Here is a 22,772-nt window from a genome sequence, read left to right as displayed (position 1 = left end):
AGGTGTTTTACGGCAAAACTTCACCTTTGCAGAAGTCCTAGACCATGCCCATCTAGAAACTTTTTGCAACTTTGAGCCCAGCTTGGTGTTTGAAGTGTTCACGGAGCCTGGGACTGTTCACGGAGCGCTTCGCTGCACCCCTAAAAAAAGCCACATCCCAGTGCTGCTCCTCATTCTGGTTTTGGATACCCAGGAGAGAGCACTGAGCCAGATTGCTGCTTGCTTGTCTCCTGGTTTGCTGAATTGCCAAATGAACTCAATAATGGCATCAATTTCTGCTTCTGCTGCTGATGGGTCCTCAGCACCACCTCCACCACCACCACCACCATCTTCTAGGGGGCTTGGGGAGCGGAACAGGCATGGTGATGTAGAGCGAGAACAAGAAGAGGATGAGATAGTGGAAGTCCCCACTACCAGCTGCCAATGTCAGTCTTGGGTGTGGAGGCTATTTATCACCATTGGGGGGTACCCAAGGCACTTGTGGCCAAGGTTCGCTGCACTGAGTGTACTCCGTCGCGGCAAGCCTGGGCTGTACAGCTACGGGACCACCTCCATGCGGTGATACCTGAGGTTGAGCCACAAGGCAGCAGTTCAGAGTTACCTTCAAACAGGATAGCAGGTTGAGTTCCTCAACAGCATCCTGCGCATGTGCTCCTGTCACCACAAGGGACACTTCTGTTGGGCAGCGAATCCCTGAACCTGCCTCATGCTCCGCAGCAGACCCTTACCTTTCAAAGATCACTGTAGTGTGTATATACTGCGACACAGTACTCTGCAGGGTGTGTGCAATTCCAGAGTGTTTTCAAGGCTACGGTCCGGGAGTACGAGGGAAAGTGCCCCCTACCTCCCTGAGGCTGACCCAACATCTTTCTCTCTTTATCTGTCCCTTCGTCCCTGTGGTTGGTGCCCCTTCCTACCCTCCATTCCCTTCCCTTCCTTGTGTGTCGTGTTAAAAAAACACCCACAAAAAACAGCTCATCAGAGTTACCTTTCACAGTTCAAAAATAGAAATACCAAAAAACAGTGCGTTAAAAAAATGTGGGTGGTGGTGCCATCTAAAACATTGCATTCTTTTCCGGGAGAAAGTGGTGGTTCTGAAAAGAGCCTTTTTATGTAGTTTGTTTTGTTTTTGGAATGTTTGAAGTGGCCAACACCTACTGCACAAATGCTTGCTATACTTGCAAAAAGGGCTCCAAAGCATTTTGGATATTTCACAAAAAAAAGCTGATTGCCACCATCAGTAAGATGGACTCCATCTCAGCGAAAAATGTTGGTGCTACGAAAGGGAATGTTTTCATTGAGGACATGCCAACATCTCGCAAAAATGCGCAAACAGCCTCGCTTTCTCCATTTGCGGACCAAATGAAGAAGAGCGCAACCACATCTGTCACTCAGCAATGCGAGAAAAAACTACTCTGGAGTTTGGAAACATGTCCATGACTTTCCCAAGTGCCTCCTTCATCGCAAACTGCAGTGAGATTCCAGTAACGTGGCTTAAACTGTTCCCTCCACAATGAAAAATAATAATGGCTGGATGATGGTGTGTCACCAAAGTGGCAAAAAGGGGAACCACATCCATGCCATGCACTCCATACCAGTGTACATCCACATGATGGAATCCAAGATGTGCAGCCACCTCACAGTGCTCTGCATACACCTGCAACCAAGGTATCCAAGAGTCCCCCAAAATGCAGACACTCTGCTTCCTAAAAGACACAGCCATAGCCATAGCCATCTGCACTCCTCTTAGCAAACAGCCCCTCCAGCACACACTGTCCTTACACACCACACCCAGCCATCCTTATTGGCTAATCCCCTGGCCTCCACAGTCCCATTTCCATGCCTGCCTTCCTCTAAAGTCTGGGATGTGGTACGTGGGATCTGCAAACGTCTGCGGTGTTCGGGGATAAATCAGCTATTTCAAGGGGGTGGGCAGATAAATTTAACCCAGGTAAAACAGCCTTTTTTAGTTTTTTAGGTGCAAGTAAAAACCTTTTTTGTATTTTTTTGGGGGGGTTCTCTTTTTTTTGCTCCTTACTGCCTTACATCAACCTCTCCAAAGCATCCCTTAGATTAAGAAAGAGCATAGCATTTCCAAGGGTGGAAAACGAAATGCCATCTGCAGAGAAATAGTGCAGACTAAGGGAATCAATGTTATGATTAGGGAAAAGGAACATCTCAGCACATCGCATAAATACACCCATGCGTCTGTTAATGAGGCACCTTCCAGCATTTTGCTGGGTACAAAGAACATTTGGATTGTTCCATAGTGCTCGAGGTGGGATTTCTGAAAAAAACACCTTTGCACTAGGAAAAAGCAGCATGCGTTCTTGCACCAACTCCTTCAGTACACTAAGCAAACTTGGAGCACTGATGTAACCCACATGCTCTCCTCCACAGTGTACCACCAGAACACCAGGAGTACCAAAAGTAGCCATGGCTCTGCAAAGTACAAGCACTCCCTGCAAATTGCAGTCAGGCACACTGTACCACAAAGCCTGTAGGCCTCGAAAACCAAGATCAGCAGAAACGCTTCTTCACTCTGCATACCTCTCCAGATTACATACAAAGAAATCCCCCACTATCCATACAGTAAATCTATGAATCTCTCGACCACCAGCCATCTTCACTACACAACCAACACAGCAATGAAAACAAGTATTACCTTCTCTTCCTGTAAAGCACAACCTGAACACCTGATTGGCTAATCCCCACAGTCCCATTTCCATGCCAGACATGCTGAGAAGCCCTGGATGTGGTACGCCCTGTCTGAGGTCCAACGCGGTGTCCGCGGACCCTGTACCATGGGACCAGCCCTTTTTCCCTTTCCACTTCACTCTCTGCAGCACTCCCTCATTGGCTACTGTTAAGCAGTAACACACCCATCCACCATTCACAGCCAAGAAATTTACATCCAACTCTGTCATCACAGTTCAACACTTTAGATGTACTGCTGGACACTCCGAGTACAGATCTCCTGTAATTCCAAAGCACCTCCACCAAAAAGTACTGCAAAACCATCCAAGATTTTTGCTTCCAGATTTATCCACCTCTGCATCCAACACAAACTACAAGTATTTCAAAAATGGTAGCAGGCGCTCCACTCCAGAAAAAGCATGGCATGATAACCTGTTCTGAGATGAGAGTTTGCAGCACACGCTTTTTGCTCTCTGTACCTTTCACAGATGGAAAATCTCCATTTGCATATCACTCTTTGTCCCACCCACATGGACAATCAAGCACCAAAATGCTATGGCAATTCCTCCTCTCTGAGCAAGAGCACCAACAGCAACCCCATACACGTGTTTCAGCCTTGTTGAGCCTCATCAATGAGGTGGAGCTGTGCCTCTCTTGAGTACAGTGAGCAGGGAGTCCATGTCTGGTTGCCCGCACTTAACTCAGTGTGACCAACCTCAAGTACCTTGCAAATATTTCTAAAACGGTAGCTCGCGCTCCTCTCCAGAAAACATGGCACGATAACCTGTTCTGAGAGAGTTTGCAGCACACGCTTTTTGCTCATTGTACCATTCACAGATGAGAAATATCCATTTGCATATCAGTCTTTGTCCCGCCCACATGGGCAGTCCAGCACCGAAATGCTATGGCAATTCCTCTCTGAACAAGAGTACCAACAGCACCCCCATACACGTGTTTCAGCGTTGTAGGCCTCATCAGTGAGGTGGAGCTGTGCCTCTCTGAGCACAGTCAGCAGGGAGTCCACATCTGATTTCCCCCAGGTAACTCGGGGTGAACCACCCCAAGTTCCTTGCAAATATTTCAAAAAAGGTAGCAGGTGCTCCTCTCCAGAAAGAACATGGCATGATAACAGCAGGTATGCATATATTTTGTACAGTACATTTGCAATTCTTTTATAAATGCATATGAACAGGGTGCGTGCAACTTACCTTGCAAAACCTACTCAATAAGCATACTGTCATTTGTCCCATCACCGGACATCAAGTGGCAGTTACCTACAATACTCTGCGCTTTCAAAGTTTTCTTTTAAAGCCCACTTGCATAACAGTTGCAAACCACATATTTCACTTTTAGCAGCACTCTCTGTGGTTCTTTTATTAAAAAAAAGAAAAAAAGAAAAGCACATTGGGAACATTTGCACAGCAACTGCAAGTGCCAGATCCTTTGTGAAATATCAATACATTACCACGACATTCATGCTTGCCCATGTCACCCATTCTAAAGTGCAAACTGTTATTTTTTTCTTTCCTTCTGTTTCTTTTACAACCACTTCTCCCACTAACACACCTGCCATAAAATGCCCAGAATGCACACTGAAATTAAAACTGCAGTATGTTACAAAAGCATAGCAAGTACATAGATTGCACAAATTACAAAATGCACTGCACTTACAACTACAACTACTAATTTCAACACAATTTAAAGGAAAGCAAACAAATGCATGTGTACAGTGGCAACAGTGCTATCTGTAAATTGTGATAACTAAAGGAAAGGATTTCTGCAACATACGGCAATGGAACTCATGTAGCAAGCATTTATGTGTGGGAAAGTTAATACAATTCCTTACATTCACATTCTTTTTTGTAATCTTTGTAATCTGTACATCTTCCTGGGCCGCTACCTTTTTTCTCACCCTACCAGGACTTGCACTACTCCATTTCCGATGCAAGTAGTGCAACAACAACTCACACACTTGAAAATGTGCAGCCCCATAAGGCATACTTATCACTGCACCACTGGTCCCATACCAATGATGCTAAAGCTCCCAAGTCCCCATTCCTATGCAATGCTCTTCAATTACACATATACTGACTAACTTTTGCCAACACATGACTTTCCAGGCCAACATGGCCTGTAATATCTTAGTGACACTGGAAAACTTGCTGCCAAACAAGTGTTAGGAATGTAGTGCCAACGTATCTGGACCAATAGCAGTGTTACAACCGTATTCGTAATCACCTGCAATATTACTAACTCTACCTCCCAACAAATCTTTGCTACAATATGTAATAATATGTTCCTCTACTGCAATTATTGTGCCATTAACACACATACCCACTAACTTCCTTTTTTCGCAATTGCAGTGAAGAACAGCCTCCTGAAACACAGAAACATCTCTACTGGAAGATAAAACCCAGAAGAAACCTACTCTTCACATCCAACAAAGTAAGTGCGGTACTGTAGTAGTATTCTTTCCGTTACTCAGACAGTGCAGTGTTGCGGTATTGTAGCCTACCAAAGTCCATGCAACCCAACAGCATTTGCTTCACTCTTAGTCATTGCACCTCAGCAGGTCCACTCTTTGTATTCTCATGTAAACAACCAGTCTCATAACACTCACTAGTTTTGTGAAAACTTTGTAAAAAAAGTGTGGCCCCTCTTCCAAAATGTAAAACTACAAAGAAATGTGTTAAGAAGAATACAACTACCAGTAGCGCTAGCACTGCATCTACTAATGTTAATGTAGCCACAGCTAAGCATTACAAAACATTTATTTTATAAAAAATGTTCCACCATACAGTCCTTCAGAACTGTATAAAAACAGCAGAGAAATCATTATCAACCCTTAAAACGTACTGCAGAAAACTGATCCTGGAAGCTCTCAAACAGTGCAATGTTCCTCAAAAGTAAAAATTGTTTATATTAATTTTAAACAGAATGAAAACATTAACAAAATTAATTAAACTACAAAAAGTACTTTGCAACATGCGCAATATCAACATAGATACCTTTCCCAACTTCTGTGCAGCTGAGTGGATTCACACAACCAGCACAGAGCCATATGTCAATGGAGAGGCATACAAACAAGAGCAGAGAAACCCAATTGCCATACATTGCAGTGGGCGAGGGCATGAAATGGTAGACAGCACCATTATGGTAGAAGAAACACTCATTGAAAGAATATCCCCAACAAACTTACATTCAACTCTCCATTCCACCAAACCAATCCATCCCGTCTAAAAATAGACCTGCACCTAACGTACGAAAACAAACCTTCAAATCTTTACAGCAATTCCTTAATCACTATGTGAAAGTGAAAGAGAAAATTAAAATGTTGCAAACCATGGACTCCTGTCCAAAACGCAAATGCACAGGACTACGAGTTTATTCATTATCCTGCATTTCTGCGCCTGCTTGCAGGAGCACTTTCCACCACATCAAAATGTTAGAAACACACCATTCCACTATACGGAATCTCCTTCAGAGACTGTACTATGCAAAAAGTCCTGCTTTATAACTGGAGCATTTAAATCACATTCTCCTACATGGCATACCCAAAGAATTCCTGTAACAAATAGAACACATTCAATGCAAATATCTTGGAAGGGAACAGTACTTACAAAAGTCCAGTAACTTTAGAAAAGAGTAGCGACAACCTCACAGATGCCAACCTTCTAATACACACATGCAAAAAATAAATAGCAAAGTTTAAAAGCACATCTGCTGAAGTGCCAAACCAAGTATGTGTGTTGTTGCAGAACTATTTATACCAAGAGCAAAACTGTAGATATAGTGAACAAAATATAAGACAATGACTACCTCTCTTTATAAATGTATTCTGAAGACCCCGGATTCAGACAAAACATTTAATACATATTCCATCTCCTGTTTGAAAGTGAACTAGCAACTCTATGTTGCATAAGCAATGTCATTTTTGGAGTGATGTGTATATGTCCCAGTTGTACTGGAGTATTCGCACATTATCTTAATGACCTAAATTAGAGGTAATTAGCATATTTAAATATTACATGAAAGCCCTTTTAATAGTTGAATTAAGCATTGTATCCAATCTAATGCTTGTATTAAACCATCTTAGAATACAGGTAGTCATTGACACTGGATATGAAGAATTGTTTGCAGGAAAACATTTCATTGTGTTTGGAGATGTTCTAAAGTTAACACCAGTGAAAGGCCAACACATATTCAAAACTTTCGGTTTCAAAGAATGCTGTACCACCCTCAGCAGCATAGGGAATGCTAATGTAAGACATCAGTTTTGCTAGAAAGAACTAGTTCTATTCAAGCATTAGTATGGAAATCCAACATATGCACACATTCTAAAGAGCATACAAATGGGTGCATTTACTCAACATGTAAAATCATCTTTAAAAAGTAGACTGGTAAGTTAACTGTGTGAACAAAAAACATCAGGCCCTGGTTTGATGCAAAACTTAACAGAACAAAATCACAATGCGTGTGTTTAATTGCATCCCGTGAACACTGTGTCAATTTAATGACACAATGCTCATAATGAAATACATGTCATAGTCCACATCAGTTGCACAGAAAAGCTAGAAGTGTGTGGTATGACACTCCCTATGTGTTAACAAGCAACTGCAAGTCTTAATATGTTACACAAATGTGTATGAAACACAGCTGGATTGGCAAAGGTATTAACTCTTTGTCTGAACTGCGAAGTAATACTGAGACACAACCTTGACAGAGAGCAAGCTTCAGTTCATGGAGCCATTAAATATTTCGAATTTGCTAATGCAAAACTAGGTTCGGTTCATAGTTAATTAAGTCGTTAGTGTAGGTGTTGGTGTTGAACCCATGAACAAAGTAAAATACTATTTAATTTATGTGCAAATATTTATCTATTTTTAGATACTTAAGATAAGTGAATAGAGGTTTTTTACCCTCCAATGAGAAGCTGTTTCCTCTATGTAATTATTATATGTACAACCTTAATTGGTTGAGTAGTAGGAATACATTCAGTATTCAAATAGTACTATTATGAATAAAACTATACTAGTCTTTTATTTATTTTCTATTATGAAATGCATTGCATTGTCTTTTATAGGTGTAAATCTGATTCAACAGAGAAAATTAGACATTCATAAAGAAATAAGGTATTGATGTTTCTGTATTATTCTGCCATTTTCTCTTATATTGGACATATCTCAAATACAACATATAAAGAGTACTAAGTGCACATATATACACATTTGTAATAAAAAAAGGTTTTTATAGCTGCGGCTACATGCAGAGTGATGTGATTGGTCAAACCACACACGCATTTAATATCGGCAACAACTGGCGTGCGTAACCGCAACTGCATCCCATCCGATCATGGCCTTCGTGATAGCCGCTGGTACAATGACAGCTCATGCAGTAGCTGAGAGTGCAGATTGTCGTGGCCGTGGCTATGAAGAAAATATTTTCAAAAAACATTTGTATTCATAACTGTAGTAGATAATCCTGCGAAGTCCTATTTTTAGATATATTGAGTGCATTGCGCGTGCAAAGTTACGGTAACACTTTAATGAGTTTCTATTCATGAATCATAAATACTATACATTTTTTAAAGTTTATTTATTTATTTTGGCATTTTAAAGCACACCTAACCCTGGGGCATCTGGGCGCTGAAATTCAAAGTTGAATAACTATGCAAAGTTTTTGTAAAAATATTTATTTGAGGGGAATGTAAAAGTGACTGAACAGAGATGACACATCCTTGAAATAAATAAGGTAAGCCATTGTGTTGAACATATCTTTTTTTGTATAAAATAAACAATTACTATCGCTAGTGGTGTGTTTGTGTTCTAAAATATATAGTAGGCACGAGCAAAGGCCATGGTTAGTGGCCATAGCTAAAAGCAATGGCCATTGTTGTGAAAAAAAATTAACTGCTGATCATGTTTGATGACATGTTAATATTCGATTGAGTGCCACATTTCGGAAATATAATGTTTTGCTTCAGGTTACGCCTAATTATGCTTAATGTGATCAGTTGCCAGATGCTGGCACAGTGAACACATTCAGTCTTCCATCCTTCACATCTGCAACATCTGCTTCCAGAACATAGCACACACAACACTCAAGTTACTTTGAAGCCAGGCATGTTAACGCATACGACACCTGTAAAGCCTGTTGAACACATCCAGCATACCTCTGAAACATGCATAATGCAAATAAAACATGCCATACTCGAAATATGCAGCATCTGCACCTTGCACCTGCAATTCCATCAAAATCAGACCTGCTCAACATTTGCATTAGGCCTACGAAGTCTGTAGTGTGCAACACATAAGGTAAACCCTTGCAATCTGACACACTGAACATATAAAGTATGTGCTGAGAAACTAGCATAATGATTACATAAAGTGTGGCAGGGAAATTCACCATGCTTGTCAGATGCATCAATGCATTTGGAATCTGGCTGATTTAAGAAGCTGCCATGTTCAAAAATAGACAAATTGACATACAGCATGTCTAGAGAACTTACTATGTCACCCACACATATTTTCATTACAATTGGGTATGCTTCCTTTAGAAATTTGGCATGCAGAAAATGTAAAGTGAGCCTTTGGAATGGGGAAAACTTAACACATACAGGAATAAAGGGGGTGAAGAATAAAAAAGTAAGGGGGAATAACAGAAGGGAGTATTCAACGTAATGCATTGAAAGGTTGAGTATTGAAGTGCGAACGTGCCAAGATTATGTTTTATTATGTTTCATTATTGCATAGCCCTGCACTTGAGTAATAGAACTGAGTATGTTTTACCAGTTGGATTATGCTATGTTATTGCATAGCCCTGCACTTGAGTAATAGAAATGAGTATGTTTTACCCGTTGGATTATGCTATGTTATTGCATAGCCCTGCACATAGTAATAGAACTGAGTATGTTTTACCAGTTGGATTATGCTATGTTATTGCATAGCCCTGCACATAGTAATAGAACTGAGTATGTTTTACCCGTTGGATTATGCTATGTTATTGCATAGCCCTGCACATAGTAATAGAACTGAGTATGTTTTACCCGTTGGATTATGCTATGTTATTGCATAGCCCTGCACATAGTAATAGAACTGAGTATGTTTTACCAGTTGGATTATGCTATGTTATTGCATAGCCCTGCACATAGTAATAGAACGGAGTATGTTTTACCCGTTGGATTATGCTATGTTATTGCATAGCCCTGCACTTGAGTAATAGAACTGAGTATGTTTTACCAGTTGGATTATGCTATGTTATTGCATAGCCCTGCACATAGTAATGCCCAGACTTCCAGGCACCGAGTTCAGGAGAGGTATTCTTGCATGCGACCATGAAGTTGCTACACAGCATCTGAACGTCCCTTTCTAATCCAAGCTTTATTTTAATCAATGTTAATTCGTGGATTTGGACAATGCCAAAAGGGTGATGATTCCATGTTTCAGCGGTATCAGGTAATATTATCCCCATATATATGGTCGCCGTAAATAATATCGCTGGGAAAAGGTTGCGGCGATATTATATGGCTGACCATATATATGGGGACAGGGGCAAAAAAAAAAAAAAACATTTAAAAAAAAGAAAAATAAAAGTTTGGGGTTGCGGGGGTGTCCCCCACATGTTCCATGCAATAATGTTGCCACAAAAAACGGCCATTTTTCGGCAATATTTTTGCGTGGCGAGATTTTTGTGGCGAAATTATTACATGGAACCATTCAGCACCTTCTGGGAGAGGATGCAAAAGGGAAGAACAAGCATTTGGTTTCAGTTCACGCTTGGGGATGCTCTGGGCAGCATTTATCTAGGGTCACCTAAATTATAGTGATGGGGTCTTTTCACGGGATAGCTTAGTGTGGTAAGGTCCACAATCTGGAGGCACATATGGAGATTTAAAATTCTGCTGGTGTGCAGATACCAAAAAGTAGAGATGTCTTGTGACTGTGATCATTTGAAATCGATGAAGTGGGCTATACAATGATGCTGTGCGTTGTCTTGCAGTGAAAGCAGCTCCTCCCTTTTATGCCAGGGGTGTGTTACACTGTCTTTGTTACCCCTGCTGTTTCCCTCTGGAGACTACTCCCACTTCCCTTCCACTTTTTCTTTATTTTTAGAATTGGCCCGCACTTCATGCATGATCAGCTGCCCCTCATGTCCCGTCAGCTGCTCAGCTAAGTTTCCAGTACATCGCCATTGATTCGCTGCTGTTTTTCATTTGATACAGTGTGAATTAGCAGATGTTTACGTTGACCATTTTACAGCATATTTTTGTATTTGAAGCACTTCACTTGTGTATAAGCGCTTTACAAATAAATAATTACAATAACATTGGCTGTCATTTCTTGCCAACCGTTTGTCACATTGAGTGCCATAATAACACCTATATTTGCTCAGAGCACTATCTATGAGTAGCATAGAGATGACACAAAATACATCTCTGAAATGAATAGAAATGGGTGAATTGGGTTCTTGTATAAGAGTGGCAGAACATTTCCATAATAGTGAAGGCACAGGGATAGAGAGTTAAACCCATGACCAATGTAAATGCAGGTTTTGTGTCGGTGCACCAGGGCGCTCTTAGCGAGGCAGCGCCACTAAGGCACTGTCATAACTTTGGTGACGGTCATCAATTTCCATAATGGTGAAGGCACAGGGATGGACAGTTAAACCCACGACCGTTTGGTAAACGTCACCGACTGCGAATCAGGGAAGAACAGCCAGCTGCAGTGCCGGGTGCTGGGCAGCACACCCTTCTGCCTGAGGAAATTGATGACAACAGCCCGTACAGCCCTACTCAGCTGCCTGAATCAGTGAAAGAAAATGGCTGCCGTCGGGAAAAAGCACATATTTACACCCAATCACATCATACTGACATCACAAAGCTGCACATCCAATCGGGTACTGCTTACATCACAGCACAATGGACCTACACCCACAAATAAGCACATGGACATTTTCAGAGACAGTTTGCAACAGATCGTATCTATAACAGTAACTTCTTTATTTTTATTAAAATATAAATAAAAATATACCACATAACTTAAAAGCTCTAGTACATATTTTTTAAAGCATCAAACAAGTCAAATGACTTTTTAGAAACATTAACATGGAGAGGCCACCATTTTGGAAGTAAAGATGGCTGCAAAATTGAGCAAAAAATAAAAATGCAGGGAAATAGTGCAACATGGGTGTGGTTATGGGTGGGAATGGGTGGAGAATGAAATATTTTGCCTTAGAAATGGGTGTTAAATGGGGTGACACATAGCCAGAAAATGTGCAAAGCCTATACCATCCATCCTCCTATGCCATCTCCATTGAAAATCATTACAGACACTAATTCACAGCTCCTTTTTAAAGCTCTTACGTTACATCTATTATTTTAATGACAGTAGTTTTGGCTTAAAGGTAGCACTTTCAGCGCAACCTAATAGCCAAAACTAAAATTGACAAACACATATTCACTTGGGAGAGGAGTTATGGCTCACGAAGTAAAGATAGAAAGCGTTTTTTCAGACGAGTGCCAGAAATGTGGAAAGAAGCAGAAGAGCGACAGTTAGAGGTACAGCTTTCCAGTGTTCAGGGTTCAGAAGAGCGAATTCGCAGAATGCATACATAGAAGTACCTGTTGGACCAAGTTGTAACGCGAATGCAAGGCATAAATGTCTTGAGTAAGGCATTAATGCCACAGCTCATTTTATTGCATTTGTATGGCGCAGAGGAGGGGTGGAACGCAACTTGTTTCTGCCACTCCTTTCCTCTCTGCCATACAAATACATGAAAATGAGCCACGGATACAAATGGATTTTCATGTTGGTGCAAATTTTGGAGATCATTATGGGGTCCACCAGCTTTAGGCACCAGCATAAAGCAGACAGATCGCTTAGGGATATATTGAACATACTCCCTGCCATGCCTTCACTTTTTATTGTGAGTGCTGCTTGCTATGCTCACATGGCAAGCGTTGCTCATAATTGAAATGAAACCCTTCCTGACATGATTGCATGTCGGGAAAGGTTTCATTTAAATTCCACCTGCAAGTAGTGCTCATAATGAAAAGTAAAGTAAACGCCAGCTTGCCAGGCAACGTTTACTCACTGTTCAGTGCTGAGTGCAATTGGAAAAGGCAAAAGGCAGTGTGCATGCTTGTACGCTACCTTTGCCCTTTACATTTTCACCCTGCAATTTGGTGGCAGGAACCTGGCTACGTCTGATTTTAAACATACCAGAACCCCGTCGTCAAATTAAGGCTTTTATCTAAATGAGCTCCCCTATGAGCTCCAACAGGTAGTATAGCTCAGTGGCAATGCGCTTGTCTTGGAAGCAAGATGATGCAGAGCAACACAGGTTCCCGGGTCCACGCTTAGAAACCTCTTCGGTATTAATCGTGTTATAAAAATATGATTACAAAAAAATTATAGTTCTGTTCTGGCAGGCCCATCTGGCGTGCAACCACTAGCCTCACCTTTTAAGTAACAGAACACTTTTTGAAAGTGAGGCTTATTAGCACATCTAATTGTCATGCAGAAATCATTCACCAGTGCCCTTTAAATTGTTTTTAACTAACCCGAGAGGTTTCCCTAGATCTGGGGTCTGCAACCTTTGGTTCACCAGATGTTTTGGACTACAGCTCCCATCAGTCCTACCCAGCCTAGTCAATGATTAGGGATGATGGACGTTGTGATCCAAAACCCCTGCAGAGCCAGAGGTTCCACACAACAGAAAATCGCCCCACTGCACAAGGAATGCTTTCCAAAACATTGTTTTGCCTTCAATCGATCCAGCTGCTCCCCACTGTGTACATTGTGGCGCCTTGAAACACAGTTTGTTATATAGTCGCCTTACAAATATCCAATAAATATATCCAACGCACAGGTGTACATGATTGATATGGTATCTAGTGATGTTAATGAATAGAAAATAAAGAATTAAATTTTAACGAAACAAAAAAATACTGAATAAAAATAATTGTATGTGGGGGTGGGATAATGGGTTAAATCTGGTGGGGAGGGGATTGGGACGGGGGTTTAAACATGGGGAAATGGAAGAAAGAAAATAAATTTGATATGCTTGTGTTTTTGTTTAGTTAAAATGTCATTCTTTATTTTTTAATTCGGTAAAATCACATAGATCCGATTGATATGTTGAGAGAAACACCCTTCTTGTTCACACTTTAAAGACCACTTCTACAAACCTTACATAAAGGGAAAATGAAACCCAACGTGGCAATGCCCTTTATTGACAATGGGCCTCATTAGGACCCTGGCGGAGAGGGTATTACGCCAGCGTAGTGCATGGCGTACCTCTCCGCCATACTACGAGTTCCCGTAGCGCCATGGAGGTTTTCTCCGCCTGGTTTTACCAGCCGGAGAAAACCATGGCGCTACGGGACCTCGTTGTTAATTACGCCACCGTATTTTACGGTGGCGTAATTAACTCCTTCCCCACTCCCATTATACCCTATGGGGCAAAAATGGGAATGGGGAAGGGCAGAATGGGGATTGGGGATTTACCGCTCCGCCGAGGTCGGAATGGGGCGGTAAATCCGCCAACCCCCATGGCGCTATCGGCGGCTTTCCGCCATGCTTCGCGGTGCATTTAGCACCGCGAAGTCCGCCTGGGTCGTAATGAGGCCCAATGTCCTTTTCACAAATGGCCTTTTCCCTTAAACGAAATACAGGACGAATCCTCCATTTTGTGTTGAGTGGTAGATGGTACAGCGGTGTTACATCCCCTGTGCCATCATGCAGGCCCAGATGTGCTTGCTAAAAATTCTCTCTCGCCCAACTTCAGTTTCTGTTTCCAGGACAAGCAGACGAGGAGGCTTCTTTTTTTCAAAAACAATTGTGTTTTCGTTTGAAAAAATAACATTAGTGTCTTGTATAAATTCATTTCCCATTCAACTCAGTTTAACTGAAAATGTTCATTTTTACAGCACATTGAAAAACGTGGCGTTTCCTGTGTTATTCTGCCCGGCTATGAAGGTTAGCGAGTTCCAACTGTTTTGTATTCTTCTGCTACAAAATGATATACTTGTGCGGTTATAATTTACTGCAGCTTGATGAAATGGGCTGGTTGGCTGAATATGCAATTTGCAGATTGCTTGGCCCCTCTAATATAACAGGAGCACGCGCGCCTGATCCCTTAGCAACAGTTTACTGCAGAGCATAAGAATACATCAATCCCAGGGCTGATCAAAGGGGGGAAGATGAGGGGAAAGGACACTAAGGCGCGGGAAAGGGCGAGTGCATGAGGCAGTTGCGACTCAACCTGACATTATGCTCCCACTTGGGTCGTAAATCCTTCATATTCGTGTGCCCTTGAACTGTCATGTTGACCCGCAAAGCAATGGCTGTCTACATTAAATCAACTAACGTAAGCAGAGACCAATATTACAGGTAACAAGAAGCATTTGAGATTTAAATGATCTAGACTTATAACATCACAGAGAGGACATGGAAATAAAATGGCGCCGCCAGTCGTGCATTTCGTGCCTTACCCGAGTAGTCAGCGTCTCCGGAAAGGGATGTCACGCGGAACAGCTTTATTGGAATCTTAAAAGGTGCTGTTTGGTCGTCAAATACATTCATGTGGGCAACATGTTCAAACTGTCCTGCTACAGAAACCTGCGGGTGACACAAAGGCTTTGTGTGGGTATCGGTAAGTGGATAAGCACTTTTATTTTCTTCATATGTCAGCATACAAGACACGTAGTCAGTGTGCACCTTGCAAATGTGAACCCTTTGACAGATGGCAGACAACACAAGGCAATAAAAACACTGTGCACCAATCGCACGCCCCCTTTCCAGCTTAGAGACATTGTGACATCACTCTCTGGCAATCTTGGCAGGTGTTTAAAGTGGATGACACCTCTACATATAAAATGTGCTTTCTCGGAATCAACCTCGCTGTCTGTCACATCACACACTTCACGAACAAACAATCAGAACAATGGCTGCACAGTTTGTGTCTCACCTTCAGCTATGCAGAGAAAGAATCGCAGCGAGAGGAAATGGTTTACAGTACAAATGGAGTGTACAAAATAGTAAGTTTGCCCTTGCCTGAAAAAAACATGGTAGGGTTTTCTTAGAAGATTTTAAAATTACGTTAAGAACAACATACTTAAGTAATTTTCCATGTGAAGATCTGTCAAATCAAGGACAGGAATCGGACAGGAGAAGGCACAGGTTGCAGAGGAGATGCAGTGCCCTTTAGGGCATGTGGTAGCAGGGGACATGAAATGCACCAATGTGGCTCAGCTGTGCAAGACACCTGATCTTCCCCCTTCTCTGTGTGCCTTTAATCCTTCCTCCCTTCAGCTCCCCCTTAGTAAAGATTCATAATGTGGTAGTTGGTCTTAGCTGTGGCCCACTGTTAACATTTCCCACTTCCACATCCTGCCTCTACCTCCTCCACTCTTCTACTTAAGCAATACGCCCCGAACTGGGGGGGCATACCGCTACAGGTAATGCCCTGGGAACAATTAGTTACAGGCCCGAGCACAGAAAGGGCCTTAACACAGACCCCAGAGCATTACCTGAAGCAGTAATGTCCCCCCAGCGTGGCACTTATTGCCAATAGTACTCTGGCCTGTGAAACCAGCATTCTAATGGCAACTTTTTTCGAGGTGCTCCTGCGTTTCACAACCAAAAAAACTAACATGCAACGGGAACAAAGTCCGTTCTCCCTTTCCATGGCGGCCATTTCAAAGATTTTTAAAAAGTAAGCAGAGTTGGTGAGGAGAGTTGAGTCTGCTGGAGTCGTGCTCGCAGTCTCTCTCCCCTGTCTACTACAGCGTGTGGGAGGGCTTAAAAACCCATACCCAGAGTGGAGCGGTGAGCGGAGTTGGTGAGGAGAGTTGAGTCTGCTGGAGTCCGCGGGAGTCCGCGGGAGCAGAGGGAGAATGGACTCAACTCAGAAATCTGAGAAACCCCCACCGCACCAAGGGCGAAAAAACGGCAGAAATGAAAGACTGGAAGAGGCGGTAGCAGATTCAGACGCTGACCACAGCAGGCGTTGTCTAAGGAGCGTTAAATGACCAGTCAAGAGGCTGAAAACAAAGACGTCCACCAGCGAAGAATGTGCCCATGAAGTGAATAAAGAGCCTCAAGCCCTTAAGAACTCGTAGGAAGAGCACGAACAGCGAGCTCAGGGAAGAGGCATGTAAGACGGCAGCCCCCCCAGGGCAAATACAAGCGGAAGCCACCCAAGTTGCACTAGAAATACAAGAGCCGCAAGTAGACCAAAGCGGTTTAAAAAAAAAGGACTTACCAGGACCCGAGGTGAGCAGCGCCCCGCACACCGCCGTTAAGGCGAGTGGGTTTCCGGCAATGGCAGCCGAAGGGCAGCCACTGACGGACCCTCAGCGGGCACGCTGCAGTGCCGAGGACCGGGAGGAGACGAGTGCATCAGAACAGTTGGAGAGCCGCGGTGGAGGAACTGCAGGCTTGCCTGGCCCAGGGCGGGCTGGGAGGAGTCCAACGCGGACGGAGAGCGAGGAGGAGAATGGCCGCGAGAAATGCCGAGGGCTGACAGGCAGCCCCGAAAAGCAAAACCAAGCGGTGTCGACAGCGGAACCCACAAATAGCCTGACATTGGAGCAGGAAAGGGCAGCCGCGGAGAGGGACAAAGTATCCCAAGAAAGGGACGGAGGAAACGATCCCGAACATCTACAAAGGAAGAATTCTGAAACGGTTGCACGAGCAATTGTCCACATGGACCCAGTGTCCGCAAAATCTGCTGTGGAGCCAGGCAGAAATGAAAGTGCCATAGAAGAAGACAAAGGTCTTAAGGAGAAAAACCAGGAGACAATCAATAACCTCAACAGACACGATACTAAAGAGAGCGGAATAGATGAAAGTACGAGAGAAAGTGAAATTGTAACATCAGATTCGGACTCGGAATCGGAGAGAAAGGCGTCAGCACTAAAACAGAAAAAAAGGAAAACTGCTAACAAAATAACAACACAAAGAAAAAACCAAGAAAAGATCAGTTTAACGAAAACATCTAAAAATACCCAAGAAAAAGGTTGCATGCAACTAGGAAAAGTGTAAATGGTAGGAGAAAAACGAAACCACAAAAAAAAATGAAGGAACACAAAAAGGGCCGCCGCCAGCATCTTTGTGAGGCACATTGAAAGCATTCTTTTTCAACCAACAGAATCGCAAATTAGACTCGGAAAACGAACTGTCGGACGCTGAAATGTTAGAAGCGATCGAGGAGAATTCCGCAGTGAACAGACAACAGACCTCCGGAATAAATGTGGTATAAGAAGGCCCTTCTGCCGCAGGTCTGTCACAGCTCCTGTTGGAAAAAAGAAATGCGGCTAAAGCAATCCGGTGCCAAATAGAGGAAAGAGAAGAAAGTCGGAGGATAAGCACTTTGAAAGAACATCAGGAGGTCGGCCCCAGAAGGGGGTGAGAATACATTAAGAACCGATGATGAACATCTAAGACAGGAGCTGGCCCGAGAGAAGCACCGACAGAATCAGACGAAGCTTTTAACCAACCTGCATCCGAAATCCTCGGATGAAGGCCCCGATTGGCAAAAACAGATGATGAAACCAAAAGATTCCCGGCAAAATGCCTCTCGTCAAGACTGGACAAAAGTCCATCTGAATTCAGGCCAGCTATTAGGCACCCCAGAGAAAGTAAGAGACTTTTACGGATTGAACCATCAAAAAGAAGACCTGAAAGAACAACCCAAACGCTCAGTGACAGAGGAAGAGCCACACAGAACTAGGTTGAGCGATAGCTTGTTCATGGAAGCAATGGCAGCTCCGGGAAAAATAGCAAGCACACTGAAATCGCCGAAAAACAGACGGTTAAGTGAAATAGCTACATCGACGCAAAAGGAGTCCCCAAGCAAAAAAACTGACTTATTAACAATTATGTCGGCTATAACGATTGCATTAGCCCCATATTGCAAATTGTACGAAGCAATTAAAGAAGGAATACAAGACAATACATCAATCTTGGCCTCTATGTCTACAAAAATCACTCACATAGAAGGCTACATTACAGCTTTAGAAGAAAGGAACAATGTACATCAGAAAGGCTGGGAAAAAGAACTTGAGGACTTAAAAAAACAAATTGAGCACTTACAAAGGGGGAGAGACCATGAGGACTTGAGAACCATAAGGACCCAGTCAGAAAGACAGAATGGTGAAATCGTCGATAGCCCTGAAAAAGAGCAAGAGCTAAAGGAAGCGAACGAGGAAAGCCCTAAACCCCCACAGTTATACCCAATCAAATCAGGACTGCTTAATCAACCTCAGAGAAAGGTCCCGTTGGTATTAAAACTAACTAACAACGACAAGCTTCAGAAACTTATACCGGGAGAGAAGGTGAAGCAGCAGGAACCATCAAAGCTAAAAGAAAAAAAAGGAAAGAAAAACAAGGAAACTCTAGAAAACACTCCGAGATTGACAAAAAGAGATAAAACGAGGAGCTCTCCACGTACGGTAGAAGACTTCATGAGTGATACAAACCTGATGAATTTGTCCCAGCATTGGGAGACCGCCTCTAACAACTCAGTGATTGAGGTGAATATAGACCAACAAATGAAAAAACAGAAAGAATCAGAGAAAGAAATAGAGAACATAGAAAGCCCAAAAGCCCAAACAACTAAAGGAAGCCAAGATGCAATTGAGAGCCAAAGGAGACCAGTAGCAGAGGAACAAAAAAAGAAAAGGGAAGACAAACTTAAGTCCCCAAGAGAGCAAAGAACAAGTCGGCAGATTCTACCACAGCGAAAAGAGGTCCCTAAAAGCTCAGATGATTATCGAAGAACAGATACTCCCAAAGTAGAAAAGCAGGGACGCATATTCAAAGTTGAACAACTTGACCCAAAAAGAGGCTATATGATTCTGAACAGGAAGACAATCTTGAAATTAATGAGCAAAATGAATTCGCTGAAAAAGATAAAAACAGAAGACATTACGTTAGTGGAACCATATTACAGAGGAAAGATCGCAAAGGCGTACATCCATGTTAAAGAAACAATTCTGCAACATACGGATGATAACGCAGTTAGAGAAATGGACCAAAACGGGTTTGGGCTGACAGAAATAAAGAGAGATACACCAAGAGAAAAGAAAGACCATCAGTATAATTATAAAGGAGACAGACAATACCACTTTACATCACGAACAGAAGAGTGCTACCGAGCCAACAGAATCGGCAAAGACCTAGAGGATAAGTTAACGACTCAGAGAGGGATTATGTACGAATAGATGACCAAAAATACAACCAAAGACGGTATAGGGACGAAAAAAACAAATATAATACGCAACCAAGGAATGAACACCAGGATATGGTCCCAGACAATTACAACCCACGACCAAGAGCAGAAGTCCGACGCTTCAATAGGCAACACAGCCCAGAGAGAACCCCGCGCCACAACAGAATCGAAAGGGCATACAAACCACCCCCGGTGCAAACAAGGGACACGTCAGCAGGCACAGGTCCACTGGCATGACTAAAAGCAGCATTAAATCTCAAAACAGAGAACTAGCCATCAAAGTTGTCAGTGGCATCTACGTTGACCGAACAAAGTAACGTAGAGCAAGATGAAAGTAAGAAATGTTTCGTCCTGGGGTCATGGAACACAAGGGGGTACGCTCATTTAACCAGACCTGGTGACGTTGACTTAGGTTCACTAGACATTATATGTTTACAAGAGACCTGGTTACAAGAAAAACCCTGCCTGGACGGCTTTGTAGTAGAAATATCACCGGCAAGCAAGGGCATGTTAGGCCGCCCGTCCTCAGGCTTGTTGACAGCAACAAAAATGGGAGTAGGCTTGGCAACACCGACAAAGCTACATGAATCTTACGAGATGTTAGTCACGCTGACCGCATGGACCGACCAATCAGAATTGAAGAAGAAGGTGTATAGTAACCAAATCATCATAATAAATACATACTGGAATCCGCAGAAAATGACAACCAAAACTTACTGCGCAAAAATGGCGGACGTAATAGACTCGCTCGCCACAAATTATGAGAACGCTGACATCATTGTGTGCGGAGATCGAAATGCGGATTGTAGTGAGGGGAACAAAGAAACGAAGTTGGAAAAGTCTCAAGGTGCGACCCGTGAGAGAGGTATTGCATGGGGGGCTTTGACCAAACCAAGAAACCTTCACAATATTGCAGCATTATTCCCGAAGCAAAAGAACATTCCAACTTGGGAGAACTTGAACTGCAAAGCAACCTTGGATTATATTTTTGTGTCAACTGAATTCTTACCCATGATTCAGGAGTACAAAGTCCATAGAACCATGCACAGCGACCATAATCTCCTGACATGCAAATGGCGAGGAATACAAATACAGAACCACACATACAAGCATAACCTTGAAGTAAACAATCAACAATCGAGCGTCCGCCTGTCGGAAGAAGATGTTAAAAGGATAACAGCAAAATACATACTTCCAGACGCAGCAAAGTTACAAGCGCCTGTAAACCGACCAAATTACTTACTGTTATTAGTGCCATACAGAAAACCAGCTGGGAGTCAGCCGAGGAAAAAGCCAAGTTCAACTCATGCCTATGATAAACTGGTGGTTGAAAAAAGAAAAGTGGTGAGGAGATTAAGAAAAATCGCAAAAAAAAGAGATCATCAGGAAGCCTGGGAAAAATGGCGTTTAGAGGCTAAGAGGTATAAACAGTGGATAAAGCAACATAGACTACGGCTGTACCAACAAGATGTCGAAAGCATGTTGAAAAGCCTCGGCTCAAAGAAATCAAGCGACTTTTGGACAATAATCAAAGCAGTAAACCCGTCCAAACCACCAGAATTGGTAAACGTGGTTTCTGAGACAAGTTGGAAAACATACCTAACGGCCCAATTTGAGCTCCCCAATACACAAGGAATCAAAGAAAAAGTTGACCCGACAGCCTCTTAGGTGGACGTGGCTAAGGTCGCCGAGATTGAAAGGACCATCAAAAATTTGAAATCATCGAGGGCCCCCGGCCCTGATGGCCTGACGAATGTGGATCTGAAGCAGTCACCGAACGCATGGGAAGTGATAATAAGCTAAATCTTCACATACTGCGCCCAAACAAAAATGGTCCCAGAAACATGGCTAAAGGCCATAATTGTGCCAGTTTATAAAAAAGGTGGAAGAGACGATCCGGAAAGTTACAGGCCCATAGCCTTGTTAGACATAGTGGGCAAAATCTACGCAACGCAGCTGCTGGACCACTTTAGAATTTGGGCAAAAAGCGCACCCTGCTTCGACACCTTCCAGACAGGATTTCAGAAAAATGGAAGCACGACAATAAATATTCTGATGCTACACATTCTGAAAGCGAAACTAAGAGAAGGAGCTCCTAGAGTCTACCTGGCCTTTGTAGACTTATCGAAAGCATTCGATAAAATCGACTGAGAAAAACTATGGTCAAAATTGAGCAATTGGAAATGCCCAATGTCCATCATGGGCCCGATAAAAGCGTTACACGACAACACAAAGATCACAGTGAAACTGAGCAAACAAGGCATCTTGTCGGAAGAGATTGCAGTACAGCGAGGTGTTAAACAGGGCTGTCCATTAGCCCCAGCCCTATTCATCGCTTTTCTGGGGGACTATCAGAACGAGGAGGAAAAAATAAGAGCTTTCCCACCAAAAATTGGCAACAGTACCATCCTGCGACTGCTATATACAGACGATGCCATTATCATCGACCAAACCCCTATTGGGCTGCAACGAAAACTGAATAACCTGGCAAGCTACATGACAACAAATAATTTGGAAATCAACGTAACAAAAACTTAAGTGCTGGTTTTTGAAAAAAACTTAAAGAAAAGGTCAAAGCAGCAGAATTGGCACTTGGAGGATTCAAAGCTGGAAGTAGTCGACAAGTTTAAATATCTAGGGGTGACCATGGATGGATCATCTGTTGACAAAGCATTGCAAGACCAGCTATGGGACAAAGTTAAAAGACTTACAGCTCAAACAAGACTGGTCGACAAAAAATTTGGGAAATTTTCCATTGTCCCAGCGATAAAGTTTTACAAGGCAAAGGTAGTTCCATCTATAATTTATGGTATGGAAGCCTCCTTCAACATACCGAAATC

At 42.8% G+C, this 22,772-nt stretch overlaps 1 protein-coding gene across 1 annotated transcript in view; it reads right to left on the bottom strand.

Moving 5' to 3' along the window:
* Positions 1-22,772, bottom strand: part of LOC138514462 (uncharacterized) — a 791,313-nt gene that overhangs the window by 381,608 nt on the left and 386,933 nt on the right. Inside the window, exon 4 of the mRNA XM_069629962.1 lies at positions 15,191-15,317. Coding sequence (XP_069486063.1) covers positions 15,191-15,317 — 127 coding nt within the window. The remainder of the gene's footprint in view (positions 1-15,190; positions 15,318-22,772) is intronic.

Source organism: Ambystoma mexicanum, chromosome 12 (genome assembly GCF_040938575.1).
Source record: "Ambystoma mexicanum isolate Mex_15411 chromosome 12, UKY_AmexF1_1, whole genome shotgun sequence".
Lineage (NCBI taxonomy): Eukaryota > Metazoa > Chordata > Amphibia > Caudata > Ambystomatidae > Ambystoma > Ambystoma mexicanum.
The sequence above is the reverse complement of the archived record's forward strand: the minus strand, read 5'-3'. Positions and strand labels throughout refer to the sequence as shown.